The sequence below is a fragment of the Rhinoraja longicauda genome, chromosome 17 (genome assembly GCF_053455715.1).
Source record: "Rhinoraja longicauda isolate Sanriku21f chromosome 17, sRhiLon1.1, whole genome shotgun sequence".
Classification (NCBI taxonomy): Eukaryota; Metazoa; Chordata; class Chondrichthyes; order Rajiformes; family Arhynchobatidae; genus Rhinoraja; species Rhinoraja longicauda.
The window spans coordinates 43726577-43742535 of record NC_135969.1 but is presented as its reverse complement, the minus strand read 5'-3'; the positions used below and the strand labels follow the sequence as shown (position 1 = coordinate 43742535).

Below are 15959 nucleotides of genomic sequence, written 5' to 3'. Positions count from 1 at the left end.
GAGTGGCCGGGGTGAGACTGGTCCTTGATTATGCTGCTGGCCTTGCCGAGTGTTTAGGCGTGTAGTGTAGATGGAGTCAGTGGAAGGGAGGTTGGATTGCGTGATGGTCTGGGCAAGCTTCCAGCCTCTGCAGTTCCTTGTGTCTGCCAATCAATCGGAAACGCCTAAGTTGGCAGAGGTTTTCGGGGCAGGTTGGGGTGGCACGGTGGCACAGTGGTAGAGTTGCTGCCTTACAGCGTTTACAAGCGCCAGAGAGCCGGGTTCCATCCTAACTACGGGTGCCGTCTGTACGGAGTTTGTACGTTCTCCCCGTGACCCGCGTGGGTTTTCTCCGAGATCTCCAGTTTCCTCCCACACTCCAAAGACGTACAGGTTTTTAGGTTAATTGGACTGGTATAAATGTAAAATTGTCCCCAGTGTGTGTGTGTGTAGGATAGATTTAGATTTTAGATTTAGAGATACAGCGCGGAAACAGGCCCTTCGGCCCACCGAGTCCGCGCCGCCCAGCGATCCCCGCACATAAACACTATCCTACACCCACTAGGGACAATTTTTACATTTACCCAGTCAATGAACCTACATAATTTTACGTCTTTGGAGTGTGGGAGGAAACCGAAGATCTTGGAGAAAACCCACGCAGGTCACGGGGAGAACGTACAAACTCCGTACAGTGCAGCGCCCATAGTCGGGATCGAACCTGAGTCTCCGGCGCTGCATTCACTGTAAGGCAGCAACTCTACTGCTGCGCCGCCGTGCTAGTGTGCGGGGATCGCTGGTCAGTGCGGACTCGGTGGGCCGAAGGGCCTGTTTCCGTGCTGCATCTCTAAGCGAGACTAAGCTAAGGTCAGAGAATGCATTATTGAACATTGCTGTTGACCGTGGACTTGTTTCCAGATGACACCAGGCGGAGGTCGCAGGTCAAGGTGGGCTCGGCAGCAGACATCTTGCTGGACATAAACGAGAGTGACCTCAGCCTGCTCACCGCCAACATCAAATCCCCCTGCGGCCAAGATGAGCCGTGCCTGCTGAAGAGACTACCCAACAACCACATTGGTGAGTCGCCAGAGCCTGCTGCTGTGCACAACTCCCTGCACAAGCGGTCATCTGCAGATGCTGCTTTACACCAAAGACAGACACATATTGCTGGAGTAACTCAGTGGGTCAGGCGGCCTCTCTGGAGAGAAGGAATGGGTGACGTTTCGGGTCGAGACCCTTCTTCAGACTGATGTCAGGGGAGGGGGCGGGTTCCCGATGTCATAGTTTAGTTGGTGTTTTGAAGTTATCAAGTGCTTGATGGTTGCTGGGAAGAAGCTGTTCTTGAACCAGGAGGTCACAGTTTTCAAACTCTTAGACCAACTTATAAAGACTCACAGAGTGCTGGAGTAACTCAGCGGGTCAGGCAGCATCTCTGGAGAACATGGATAGGTGACGTTTTGGGTCAGAACCCTGCTTCAGGCTGGGGGAGGGGGAGGAGGGGAAGCTGAGAGAGAAAAGACCAGGAGCAACTTGGGTCAGCTATAAACCGCTGTGGGGGGGGGGGGGACAAAAGACGGAGCCGGTGTGCTCTGTAACTGTCTGCCCTGTAGGTGGCTGCTATTTGTATACATTGTGCACGCAAGCAAAGAATCTCGCTGTGCCTAGTCACATGTGGCAATAACGTATTCCAATTCCATTCCAAAGGCCTTGGGCTGGTTGATCGTTGCCCTGGGATGGTGTGATAAACCAGCATCTGCAGCACTTTGTTCCTGCATCTTATCTCACCATTGTTCTCCATGGCGGATATACTGACGATATTCTTCACTCCTAGGTATCTCCTTCATCCCACGGGAAGTTGGGAAGCACCTGGTGAGCATCAAGAAAAACGGCCGGCACGTGGCCAACAGCCCGATAGCCATCATGGTGGGGCAGTCTGAGATTGGAGATGCCAGCCGGGTCCGTGTGTTTGGAGACGGCTTGAAAGCTGGGCGGACCTTTGAAATGTCTGACTTCGTTGTGGACACGCGGGATGCAGGTACGGTTTACAGAGTTCCTTTGTTGGGGAATGATTCTGACTAGTATGCCTAAGGTTGCCAACTGTCCCGTATTAGCCGGGACATCCCGTATTTTGGGCTAAATTGGTTTGTCCCGTACGGGACCGCCCTTGTCCCGTATTAGGCCGGGGGGGGGGGCGCTGTAGGCCCGGACACTGTAGGCTCGGGTGGGTGCTGTAGGCCTGGGGGGGTGCTGTAGGCCCGGGGGGGCGCTGTAGGCCTGGGGGGGTGCTGTAGGCCCGGGGGGGCGCTGTAGGCCCGAACACTGTAGGCCCGGGGGGACACTGTAGGCCCGGACACTGTAGCCCCCGATGCTGTAGGCCCGGACGCTGGATTTCCGACATTTTAGCTCTGGAGGGCCTGAGCGTCGCCTAACGGAGGTTGCCTAGCAACCCGCTTCCCGGCCCCGGCGGCCGCCATTGGTGGAGCGGGAGCACGTGGCCGCTGGCTGGGTGAGGTCACGTGGGGCACGGGGCGGTGACGTCACCTTGTCCCGTATTTGTGAGTGAGGTAGTTGGCAACCCTAGGCATGCCCCATATTGTATAATCCTGGATCGCTGCAGTCCGGGAAACGGCCAGTCATGTGTTTGGGTGTACTTTGTCTTCCTCCTTCTCTGTCACGATCTGTCCAATCCTAACTCCATTGAGTTTAGGTTTAGATTTGGTCCTGAGCTTCCATCCCCCTCATTGGAGACCCTTGGATTATCTTTGATCGGACTTTACTGGACCTTATCTTGCACTAAACGTTAGGTACCCGCCCCCTCCCTTGACATCAGTCTGAAGAAGGGTCTCGACCCGAAACGTCTCCCATTCCTTCTCTCCAGAGATGCCGCCTGACCCGCTGAGTTACTCCAGCATTTTGTGTCTCCCTTCGGAAAGTAGTGTTGATGGACTGTGGGCTCCATGGACTGTGGGCTCCATGGACTGTGGGCTCCATGGACTGTGGGCTCCATGGACTGTGGGCTCCATGGACTGTGGGCTCCATGGACTGTGGGCTCCATGGACTGTGGGCTCCATGGACTGTGGGCTCCATGGACTGTGGGCTCCATGGACTGTGGGCTCCATGGACTGTGGGCTCCATGGACTGTGGGCTCCATGGACTGTGGGCTCCATGGACTGTGGGCTCCATGGACTGTGGGCTCCATGGACTGTGGGCTCCATGGACTGCAGGCCAAAACATTCAACTATGACATTGTATTGCCTGCTGCATCTTGTTCAGTTTGAGCGTTCAAAACCAAAACGTTCTGCGTTGCATTGCCTTGAATTGATCTTGTTTCCCAGGTTATGGTGGCCTTGCGCTGTCCATTGAAGGGCCGAGTAAGGTGGATATCAACACTGAGGAGACAGTGGATGGGACATGCAAAGTGCTGTATTGCCCTACTGAGCCCGGCACCTACATCATCTACATCAAGTTTGCCGACCATCATGTACCTGGTATGTAACGGGCGGCACGGTGGCGCAGCGGTAGAGTTGCTGCCTTACAGCGAATGCAGCGCCAGAGACTCAGGTTCGATCCCGACTACGGGCGCTGTCTGTATGCAGTTTGTACGTTCTCCCTGTGACCTGCGTGGGATTTCTCCGAGATCTCCGGTTTCCTCCCACACTCCAAGGACGTGCAGGTTTGTAGGCTAATTGGCTGGGCAAATGTAAAAAAAAATAAAACATTGTCCCTAGTGTGTGTAGGATAGTGTTATTGTGCAGGGATCGCTGGGCGGCACGGACCCGGTGGGCCGAAGGGCCTGTTTCCGCGCTGTATCTCTAAAATCTAAAAAAAATCTAAAATCTTATTGACACGAGAACTGCAGGCACTCCTCAGCTTCCGATGGGGTTCTGTTCCCATCGGAGACCGAAAGTATTGTAAGTCGAAATGCATTGTGATGCGCACGATCACGTGGCCGGAAGCGCGCGGCGGCTCGCTACGAGTCGCTGCCGTTTACACCATCGTAATGTGGAACTATCACAAGTGGAAGCATCGTAACCTGGGAGTACCTGTACCGTGCTTAGTTTAGTTTAGAGATACAGCGCGGAAACAGGCCCTTCAGCCCACCAAGCCCGAACCGACCAGCGATCCCCGCACACTAACACTATCCTACACACACTAGGGACACTTGACACTTATTCCAAGCCAATTAATCTACATACTGGAGTGTGGGAGGAAACCGAAGATCTCAGAGAAAACCCACGCAGGTCACGGGGAGAACGTACAAACTCCGTACAGACATTTTTGAATCAACTTGTACCAATTTCATTGTTACTTTGGGATGGTGTCCCGGATGGTTAATCCATGTTCTTGTACAAGTCTTCCTGCATTTTGTGGAAAGTGATTGAAAGATACAGTGTGGAAACAGACCCTTCGGCCCGCCCAGCCCACACTGGCCATCAGTCACCAGTTCACACTGGTTCCACGTTGTCCCACTTTGTCATCCACTCCCTACACACTAGGGAGTAATTTGCAGAGGGCCGATTACCCTGCAGGCCCACATGTGAGGCACAGCTCTGCCATCTTCACCACTGTGCTGACTTGATTAAACCTTTTTTGTTCAAATTAGGATCATTTGCTTGCCAACGTTATTTAACCAAGTTTAAAAATACATAGTTAGAAAGCATTGCAACAGGCCCTTCAGCCCAACTAGCCCATGCAGACCAAGATCTACACTAGTCCCACCAGCATGCAGTTGGCCCGTACCCCTCTAAACCTGTCCTATCCACGTACCTGTCCAAATATTGTTGTGGCACCTGTCTCAATTACCTCCTCTGGCAGCTTGTCCCATATACCCACCACCCTCTGTGTGAAAACGTTGCCCCTCGGGTTCCCATTAAATCTTTCACCTCACATGACTTTGGGGCGGCACAGTGGCGCAGCGGTAGAGTTGCTGCCTTACAGCGAATGCAGCGCCGGAGACCCGGGTTCCATCCCGACTACGGGCGCCGTCTGTACCGAGTTTGTACGTTCTCCCCGTGACCTGCGTGGGTTTTCTCCGTGATCTTCGGTTTCCTCTCACGCTCCAAATACGTGCAGGTTTGTAGGTTAATTGGCTTGGTAAATGTAAAAAATGTCCCTAGTGGGTGTAGGATAGTGTTAATGTGTGGGGATCGCTGGTCAGCGCGGACCCAGTGGGCCGAAGGGCCTGTTTCCGCGCTGTATCTCTAAACTAAACTAGACTTATTGCAGTTCATAGAAAATTTAAATGTGTACTTCATCAAAAATAAAGTACATCATTTCAAAATATTTTTGGATCAAACTGTACCAGTTTGTGCTATTTTAGAATGGTGTCCTTTAGATCTTACAGATACAGCACAGAAACAGGCCCTTTGGCCCACTGAGTCCGTGCCAACTAGCGATCCCCGCACACTAACACTATCCTACACACTAGGGACAATTTACAATTTACTAAAGCCAATTAGCCCACAAACCTGCACGTCTTAGGAGTGTGGGAGGAAACCGGAGCACCCGGGGAAAACCCACGTGGTCACGGGGAGAACGTACAAACTCCGTACAGACAGCACCCGTAGTCAGGATCGAACCCGGGTCTCTGGCGCCATGAGGCAGCAACTCTACCGCTGCGTGCAAAGTGCTACCTTGGCAACAATTAATATACATTGTGCAAGTCTTCCTGCGTTCTGTGCAGGATTTGAGTATAGGAGCAGGGAGGTTCTGCTGCAGTTGTACAGGGCCTTGGTGAGACCACACCTGGAGTATTGCGTACAGTTTTGGTCTCCTAATCTGAGGAAAGACATTCTAGCCTTAGAGGGAGTACAGAGAAGGTTCACCAGATTGATCCCTGGGATGGCAGGACTTTCATATGAAGAAAGACTAGATAGACTAGGCTTATACTCACTGGAATTTAGAAGACTGAGGGGGATCTTATAGAAACGTACAAAATTCTTAAGGGGTTGGAGAGGCTAGATGCGGGAAGATTGTTCCCGATGTTGGGGAAGTCCAGAACCAGGGGTCACAGCTTAAGGATAAGGGGGAAGTCTTTTAGGACCGAGATGAGAAAACATTTTTTCACACAGAGAGTGGTGAGTCTGTGGAATTCTCTGCCACAGAAGGTAGTGGAGGCCAGTCCATTGGCTATATTTAAGAGGGAGTTAGATGTGGCCCTTGTGGCTAAAGGGATCAGGGGGTATGGAGAGAAGGCAGGTACAGGTTACTGAGCTGGATGATCAGCCATGATCATATTGAATGGCGGTGCAGGCTCGAAGAGCTGAATGGCCTACTCCTGCACCTATTTTCTATGTTTCTATGTAAAGGGCGCTTGCAAACTTACAATGTACACCCAGGCCGGGCACCCACCCTTGTTCTCCCCTCCCCCCCCCACCCCCCTCCATGCTGGTGGTGAAGTGTTGACCTGTGTTCTTTGCAGAGAGTCCCTTCACGGTGAAGGTGACCGGGGAAGGCCGGGTGAAAGAGAGCATCACTCGTAAGCGGCGAGCTGCTTCAGAGGCGACGGTCGGCAGCATCTGTGACTTGAACCTGAAGATCCCAGGTAAGGCTGGAAGAAGGGTCATTGGGGATCGGCTCTCTGGGGACAGGCTAGATGCAGGGAAGATGTTCCCCATGTTGGGGGGAGTCCAGAACCAGGGGCCACACAGTTTAAAAATAAGGGCTTAGGCCATTTAGGACTGAGATGAGGAAAAACTTTTTCACCCAGTGAATTGTGAATCTGTGGGATTCTCTGCCACACAAGGCAGTGGAGGCCGATTCACTGGGTGTTTTCAAGAGAGAGTTAGATTTTGCTCTTTTGTGCTAACAGAATCAAGGGATCTGGGGAGAAGGCAGGAACGGGGTACTGATTGTTGATGATCAGACACGATCATATTGAACGGCGGTGCTGGCTCGAAGGACCGAATGGCCTCCTCCTGCACCTATTTTCTATGTTTCTGTGCTGGAATCTTGAGAAAAACACAAATGGCTGGAGGATATCAGCGGGTGTTGTGTTCGATAAGCCACTGGATTCAGACAACAGAGTTTGATTCACTACAAATTGTTTCACTACGATTGTTGTTACAATGCAGTGGGTCAGGCAGCATCTGTGGAGAGGATGGGTGGGCAATGTTTTGGATCAGGTCCCATCTTCAAAATGTCCGGCCTCCCCTTGTAACTGAGGCCCTCTATCCAATCCAGGTAGCCTTATTCTTCAAACAGGTGTAGGCACGAGGAACTGCAGATGCTTTCTTACAGAAAAATGACACACTGTGCTGGAGTATCTCGGCGGGTCAGGCATAATTTTTGGGGAGCGTGGGTCAGGACCATCTAAGAGGTTAATCCCCGGGATGGCGGGACTGCCATATGAGGAAAGATTGGAAAGACTGGGCTTGTATTCACTGCAATTTAGAAGGATGAGAGGGGATCTTAAAGAAAATTATAAAAGGACTGGACAAGCTAGATGTAGGAAAAATGTTCCCAATGTTGGGGGAGTCCAGAACCAGGGGCCACACAGTCTAAGAATAAGGGGGAGGCCATTTAAAACTGAGATGATCACATTGAGTGGCGGTGCTGGCTCAAAGGGCCGAATGGCCTACTCCTGCACCTGTTGTCTATTGTCTATGAGAAAAAAACTTTTTCACCCAGGGAGTTGTGAATCTATGGAATTCTCTGCCACAGAAGGCAGTGGAGGCCGATTCACTGGATGTATTTAAAAGAGAGTTAGATAGAGCTCTAGTGGCTAGCGGAATCAAGGGATATGGGGAGAAGTCAGGCACGGGTTACTGATTGTGGATGATCAGCCACGATCACAATGAATGGCGGTGCTGGCTCAAATGGCCTCCTCCTGCATCTATGTTTCTATGTTAAGATGTCCAACCTCTCCATAGAGCCAATACCCTTTAATCCAGGTACCATTAATCTTCATAATATTGGCCACATTTCCCATTGTGTTGCCCGTCAAGTCGTTAAGTCAAGTTTATTTGGCACATACACATACACGATGTGCAGTGAAATCCTTGCTCCACCCTTGCTCCACTTCTCTCCTAATTGGACACCCTTTACACCTCTAGCCTTTGTCACTCACTCCACCCATCTGCCAATTGCCCCCTCACCTGTATCCACCTATCACTCACCAGATTTGTCCCGCCCCACCTCTCTTTTCCAGCTTTCTTCACCCCCCCCCCCCCCCCCCTCGGCTACTTTAAAATGAGTCTGACAAAGGATCCCAACCCAAAACGCGTCCGTCCATTCCCTCCGCAGCGGCTGCCCGACCTGCCGAGATCCTCCAGCACTCTTGTTTTGCTCTCCGTGAAGCCACTGGCGTCTAGGGTTTGTGTGCACTGGATTAGCAGAGCAAAAAGCACTGGAAGGCCAGGAGACAGTCACGGTGGTTGTGCCGTGTTAAAGCGGGCGTCTGGAGGAAAATGCAGCTCAATCTCGTTAAATCTTTGCACAAGGAATAACTTTAAAGCAAAGCTGTGAGATTCTCTAATCCTCCAACGCAGGTTCTAATAACTCAGTCTCGCCCGAGGTCAGATTAATTAATCAGATAAGTTGTGTTTACATCTGAATACAGAGCATTGAGACCTTTCCAAAGGGCATAAATGCGAGGAATTCGTGTTTGCGGTGTAGAGGAATGTGCTTTGATGGCATTTCTGGGTCGAAAAATTGTCCGACTTTCTCTTTCAAATGGGTTTTTTTTTGTTTGAAATGCCATCTCAGTTTTTTAAGATAAGACCAGTTGGGCCTATTTCCACACTGCAGTTTTTTTTAACTCAGTTTTTTAAGATAAGACATCTTCACGGGAGAAAGATGAAGCTTTTGTAAAACAGTAAACTTGGTAACGGCTGGGATTTGTATTATCATCCACCGATCTGAGTTTGACTTCATGAAAAGAACGGTGCTGGGGTTTTCCTTGTGTTTAGGGTTGGCGACAGCCCCCGTATTAGCCGGGACATCCCGTGTTTTGGGCTGAGGTAGTTTACTTGCCCTGTATCAGTAGGGTTGCCAACTTCCTCACTCCTAAAAGAAGGGACAAAGGGTGACGTCACTGCCCCGCGCCCCACGCCCAGCCAGCAGTCACGTGCTCCCGCTGGCTGGGCGAGGTCACGTTGGGCGCGGGGCGGTGACGTCATCCTTTGTCCCGTCTTTGGGAGCGAGGAAGTTGGCAACCGTGTGTGGGGGGTGGAGAACAAAAGAGGAGATTTATTAATAAATAATTGGAATATCTAAAAGTTGCCAGTCGTCAAATGTAATCCCTTTTGGCAATTTAATTATTGGTGTTATTAAATCATGAACACTGGCCTTTGTGGCGTTCATGTTTACAAGCCTAATGTGTAAATTATGACAATCCCCTGCGTAGGCTGAATAAACAAACTCTTCAGCGCTGCCATTTCGGCTATTCTGGGCTAATAAAAACTGAAAATACCCGATCTCCCGGTTACTCAACATGTAAACTCCCCCTCCCATTCCCACACTGACCTTTCTGTCCTCCATTGTCAGAGTGAGGCCCAGTGCAAATTGGAGGAACAGCACCTCATATTTAGCTCGGGCAGCTCACACCCCAGCGGTATGAACATTGACTTCTCTAACTTCAAGTAGCCCTTGCTTTCTCCATCCCCTCCCACTTCCCAGTTCTCCCACCAGTCTTACTGTCTCTGACTACATTCTATCTCTGTACCGACCACTCCCCTGACATCAGTCTGAAGAAGGGCCTCGACCCAAAACATCACCCATTCCTTCTCTCCTGAGATGCTGCCTGACCCGCTGAGTTACTCCAGCATTTTGTGAATATATACTCCCCTGACATCAGTCTGAAGAAGGGTCTCGACCCGAAAAGTCACCCATTCCTTCTCTCCCGAGATGCTGCCTGACCCGCTGAGTTACTCCAGCACTTAGTGCCTAATCTTCGATTTAAACCAGCACCTGCAGTTCTTTCCGACACAAGAACGTCTGATGAAGGGTCTCGACCTGAAACGTCACGTATTCCTTTTCTCCAGAGACGCTGCCTGTCCTGCTGAGTTACTCCAGCTGTTTGTGTATTTTTTTCCCCTCTGTTATCAGGCTTCTGAATGGCCCTTCCATGAGCTAGGGCACTGTCCAATTCACCTCTACCCCAGTGTGGACATTGGACTTTGTCTGTGGAACTGAAGCGCTACAATGCTGAGAACTATATTCTGCACTCTGTATCTTCCCCTTTGCTCCACCTGCTGTACTTGAGTTTGACTTGATTGTATTTATGTATAGTATTATCTATTCTGATTGGAACGCATGCAAAACAAAGCTCTTCACTGTACCTCGGTACACGTGACAATAATGAACGTAAAGCAGAGCAAAAACGAAATATTCCTTCTTTCTGTACTCTCCTCGTGAGGACCTGCTACCGACAGCTTGAGATGCAGAGGAGCCTAATGGTAAATGCATGAAGGTGTCCAAAGCTGAGCTGGGTCTGCCTGTCTCTAACACCTCTATAATGTCTCTTATTTCTTGTCTTTCCTTTCCTCTCTGTCTCAGTGACTTGGTTCCGACTGCTGGTGGCTGGACAAGCATCTCTCCCACATCCACTCAGGCATCCAGACGGCCTGCTCTGAGAGTGCGGCCCCCTCATCTGCTTCGGTGTGAGGACCCCGGCCCACGCTCCCTCCCTCCACGTCCCAGTGCCGCGAGGGGGGGGCGAGCGGGTAACTGAGGTCGGCACGGTGTGCTGCTTTTAAACCACCCGGCCTGCCTGCATCAGTGGTTGTTGCATGCCGCCACCTCCAGCCCCTGCACGAGTCTGCATGTTTCCACAGCCACCCTTGCAATAAATGCAGCATCGCGGTGTAACCCTGCACATTTAATCACTGACTTTCAAGCAGGTGGGCTGGGACAATAAGAGGGATCTGGGCCAAACGCAGGCAGGTGGGACTAGGGTAGATGGGGCATCTTTGTATAAAAGCGATTTGGAAAACTCCATGAATAGGAAAGGTTTAGAGGGACATGGGCCAACGTGGGCAGGTGAGACTAGCTTAGATGGGGCATCATGGTCAGTTGGGCCCTAGAGCCTGTTTCTGTGCTGTATGACTAGGGTCGCCCTCGTCCCGTATTAGCCGGGACGTCCCGTATATTGGGCTAAATTGGTTTGTCCCGTATGGGACTGCCCTTGTCCCGTATTAGGCCCGGGGGGGCGCTGTAGGCCCGGACACTGTAGGCCCGGACACTGTAGGCTCGGGGGCTGCTATAGGCCCGGACAGTGTAGGCCCGGGCGCCGCCTAGCGGAGGTTGCTTAGCAACCCGCCTCCAGGCCCGGGCGGCCGCCATTGTTGGAGTAGGAGCATGTGGCCGCAGGCTGGGTGAGGTCACGTGGGGCGCGGGGCGGTGACGTCACCCTTTGTCCCTTATTTGGGAGTGAGGAAGTTGACAACCCTATGTATGACTGACTCTATATCCATCAATATTAAAACTATTTGGACAGGCACATGGATAGGAAAGGTTTGGAGAGAGATGGGCCAAACATGGACTAGCTTAGATGGGGCATCTTGGTAGGCGTGGGCGAGTTGGACCGAAGGGCCTGTTTCTGTGATGGATCTTGACTCAAGTGCACACACTATTTGCATTGCCTCCAGCACTAACTGAGTTTCGGGTGGTGGAGCTGTGCATCAAGTAATGAAATCCAGTTGAGACTCGGTGGAATAATTGGAAAACCTCCCAAGAGATCATGATACTAAATTAATTGTAGTAGTATTAAATCGTTGTCGAGATAACTCCTAATTTGCGGCACTGTTTTTTGTCTTCTGAATTTGAGAGATTTATCAGCTATTAAAACCATTTGTTGTCACTAAGGACTTTGTTTTGACCAAGTCAGATTCCCAGACTAAACCTACCCATCAGTTTGTTGTAGTAATTAATAACGATTACAGTTACAGTTCTAAAACCAAGTGCAATGTTGTGGAGGACCTTGGATGTGATTTCCTTATCAATATTCTCTGATTTAAACAGCCACCCCTGCTTTGCTCAACCTGAATCAGAATTTACAAATTGGGAGCTGGGTAAAGTGACTTGGTAGATATTAAGTGTCCTGTATATTTGTATCCTAGTAGTAAACTTTCACCACCGTCTGTCCTTACTCGTATCTACTTCTGCCTTAAATTAAGTTTAATTCACAGCCAGGAAACAGGCCATTCGGCCCACCAAGTCCACGCTGACAAATCTATCAACCGTTCACACCAGCTCGCACTAGTTCACATTTTGCATCCACACCCCACACACATTAGGGGCAATTTACAGAGGACCAATTAACCTACAAACCCGCCCGTCTTTGGGATATGGGAGGAAACCGCAGCACCCAGAGGAAACCCACGCGGTCACAGGGAGAGCATGCAAACTCCCCACACACAGACAGACAGCACCCAAGGTCAGGATGGAACCTGGGTCTCTGGCGCTGTGAGGCAGCTGCTGTGTCAGCCTCAACAAAGAAGTCATCGTTTTGAAGTGGATTTTTTTTTTTTAAGTGATTATTTGATGTGGATTTTTTTTACACTTTGAGCAGCGTTGTTTCTGTAGAGCAATCTAAGTTTGTGCAACCTCGGCTGGTACTTGGGTTAATGTAAAGTTTGTTATCTGAAACACTGGTAAGCCCATTTGCTTTGGGTGGACGGCACGGTGGCGCAGCGGTAGAGTTGCCGCCTTACAGCGAATGCAGTGCCGGAGACCCGGGTTCCATCCCGACTATGGGCGCTGTCTGTACGGAGTTTGTACGTTCTCCCCGTGACCTGCGTGGGTTTTCTCCGAGATCTTCAGTTTCCTCCCGCACTCCAAAGACGTACAGGTATGTAGGTTAATTGGTTTGGTAAATGTAAAATTTGTCCGTAGTGGGTGTAGGATAGTGTTAATGTGCGGGGATCGCTGGTCGGCGCAGACCCGGTGGGCCGAAGGGCCTGTTTCCGCGCTGCATTTCTAAACTAAACTAAACGTTGGACCATCTGCGCAACGTGGATGGGAACATTCGCCTCGACCTGTAACGTTGTGGTCATGGCATTCGTTCTGTTGCCTGAGGTGCCTGAGGTGCCTGAGGTGCCCACGCTGTTTAATGAACTGTAAAATGTAAAATCCCGCAACGGTTTATTTGTCAAATTAGTTTTGGTTTGGGCCGAGCATGCTTGCTTCTGTGACGGTCGGAGAGAAGCAACGAGTGGGAGTATTGGCTGGAAGTAGGTGAGGCAGAGGGTAAGAAGATTTAAAAACAGCGCCAAAGGCCCAGGTTTGAGTAATTTACAATTTAGTGCTAAAGTAGTTGATTAGGTAACAGATGAAGAGGTGCAGCTGTAGAGGAGCGGCCTTGTTGGGAGCGGCCTTGTTGGGGGCGGCCTTGTTGGGGGCGGCCTTGTTGGGGGCGGCCTTGTTGGGGGCGGCCTTGTTGGGGGCGGCCTTGTTGGGGGCGGCCTTGTTGGGAGCGGCCTTGTTGGGAGCGGCCTTGTTGGGAGCGGCCTTGTTGGGAGCGGCCTTGTTGGGAGCGGCCTTGTTGGGAGCGGCCTTGTTGGGCGCGGCCTTGTTGGGGGCGGCCTTGTTGTAGGGCGGCCTTGTTGGGTGCGGCCTTGTTGGGGGCGGCCTTGTTGGGGGCGGCCTTGTTGGGAGCGGCCTTGTTGGGAGCGGCCTTGTTGGGGGCGGCCTTGTTGAGGTGAGGTGCCTCGGTGAGTATAGTGTGAGTCTTTGGTTCAAGTGCCTTGGTGAGTAAAGTGTGAGTCTTTGGCTCAAGTGCCTTGGTGAGTAAAGTGTGAGTCTTCGGCTTGACAGTCTTTGGATCGACAGTCTTCGACTCGAGAGTCTTAGGCAAGGAGGCTACATTTGATTTGAATTTTGTGATCTTTGCCCACTGAAGAAATGTCGGGCAAGTTGGCGCAGTGTGTTTCCTGCAGGATGTGGGAAGTCAGGGACACTGCTGGAACATCTGACAACTACACCTGCGGACATTGTGTGCAGGTGCAGCTCCTGAATGAACGTGTTGGGGAACTGGAGCAGCAGCTGGATGACCTCAGGGCCATCCGGGAAAAGGAGAGTTTCCTGGACAGGACCTACAGTGAGGTTTGTCACACCAGGGATACCGGAAGAGCAAAGTTGAGTGATTGTGAGAAAGGGGAGTAAATGTGGAGTGTAGGAGACCCCGGTGGCTGTGCCTAATGATACCAGGTACACCCTCTTGGGAGCTGTCGGGGCAGGCGACGCTTCCAGTCCGAGCGGCGGATAGGTCGGTGGCTCCAATCCTAGCGATGAGACTCGACCGGCGAGAATGACGACGGGCAGAGCCATAGTGGTGGGTGACTCCATTGTCCGAGGTGCGGACAGATTCTGTGGCGACAGGTGACACTCGAGGATGGTCTGTTGCCTCCCTGGTGCCTGGGTTCAAGATGTCATGGGCCGACTTCAGAACATCCTCGAGATAGGGAAGGTGAGCAGCTGGACGTGGTTGGGCATGTGGGCACGAACGACGTCGGGAAGAAGAGGAAGGAGATACTGCAATGCGAGTTTAGAGAGTTAGGAAGAAGACTGAAGAGCAGGACTTCTAGGGTGGTTATCTCTGGACTGTTACCTGTACCTCGTGCTGGTGAGGGCAGGAACAGGGAGATCGGGGATATGAATGTATGGCTGAGGGGCTGGTACAGGGAGCAGGGATTTAGATTTATAGACAACTGGGATCTCTTCTGGGGTAGGGGTGACCTGTACAAAAGGGACGGGTTGCACCTTAACAGCAGGGGGACCAACATTCTGGCAGGCAGGTTTGCTAGGGCTACACGTGGCTTTAAACTAAGTAGTGGGGGGGAGGGGTTGACAAATTGGGAATATGAAGATGGAGTTAAAGGGGAAGCGAATACAGGAGAAATTACCAAAGACTCCCGAATAAATGGGAAGGAAAGTTCTAGATGGGATAAGAGAGTAAAGTCAGGAGCAATTGTGACCAGTGTGAGAGGGGAGGTGAATACCGAAGTTAAAGTGTTGTATTTGAATGCGCGAAGTATAAAAAATAAAGTGGATGAGCTTGAGGCTCAGTTAGACATTGGCAAGTATGATGTTGTGGGAATCACTGAGACATGGCTACAAGAGGACCAGGGCTGGGAACTGAATATTCAGGGGTATACGACCTATCGAAAAGACAGACAGGTGGGCAGAGGGGGTGGGGTCGCTCTGTTGGTAAGGAATGATATTCACTCCCTTATAAGGGGTGACATAGAATCAGGAGATGTAGAATCAGTATGGGTAGAAATGAGGAATTGTAAAGGTAAAAAGACCCTAATGGGAGTTATCTACAGGCCCCCAAACAGTAGCCTCGACATAGGGTGCAAGTTGAATCAAGGGTTAAAATTGGCATGTCACAATTGTAATGCTACGGTGGTTATGGGAGATTTCAACATGCAGGTAGACTGGGAAAATCAGGTTGGTAATGGACCCCAGGAAAGGGAGTTTGTGGAGTGCCTCCGAGATGGATTCTTAGAGCAGCAGTACATGTTTTCAAGAGAGAGTTCGATAGAGCTCTTAAGGGTAGCGGAGTCAGGGGGTATAGGGAGAAGGCAGGAACGGGGTACTGATTGTGGATGGTCACAGTGAATGTCATGCTACTCCCGCACCTGTTGCCTGTTGTTCAGTGGGCTTCATTTTGTTTTTGTGGCAAGTCTTCAGCATCTTTTCCTTCCATCTCAACGCCGGCTTTTGCTCCACAGAGATCGATGTGCACGACATGTCCGCACACGTGACCAGTCCGTCGGGCAAGGTGGACGAGGCGGAGATCACAGAGGGGGACAACCACACCTACTGCGTCCGCTTTGTGCCCCGCGAGATGGGCGTGCACAACGTGGGCGTGAAGTACCGCAGCCAGCACGTGCCTGGCAGCCCCTTCCAGTTCACCGTGGGGCCGCTGGGTGAAGGAGGAGCTCTGAAGGTGCAGGCTGGAGGCCCAGGACTGGAGCAGGGATTCGTCGGTGTCCCAGGTTAGTTCCTCTTGTCCACGTCGTCAGTGATCAGCACAAAAT

At 51.3% G+C, this 15959-nt stretch overlaps 1 protein-coding gene across 1 annotated transcript in view; it reads left to right on the top strand.

Moving 5' to 3' along the window:
- Positions 1 to 15959, top strand: part of LOC144601564 (filamin-B-like) — a 175263-nt gene that overhangs the window by 140399 nt on the left and 18905 nt on the right. Inside the window, 5 exon segments of the mRNA XM_078413762.1 lie at positions 895 to 1053; positions 1808 to 2011; positions 3312 to 3464; positions 6398 to 6520; positions 15651 to 15917. Of these exon segments, the coding sequence (XP_078269888.1) occupies positions 895 to 1053; positions 1808 to 2011; positions 3312 to 3464; positions 6398 to 6520; positions 15651 to 15917 (906 nt within the window).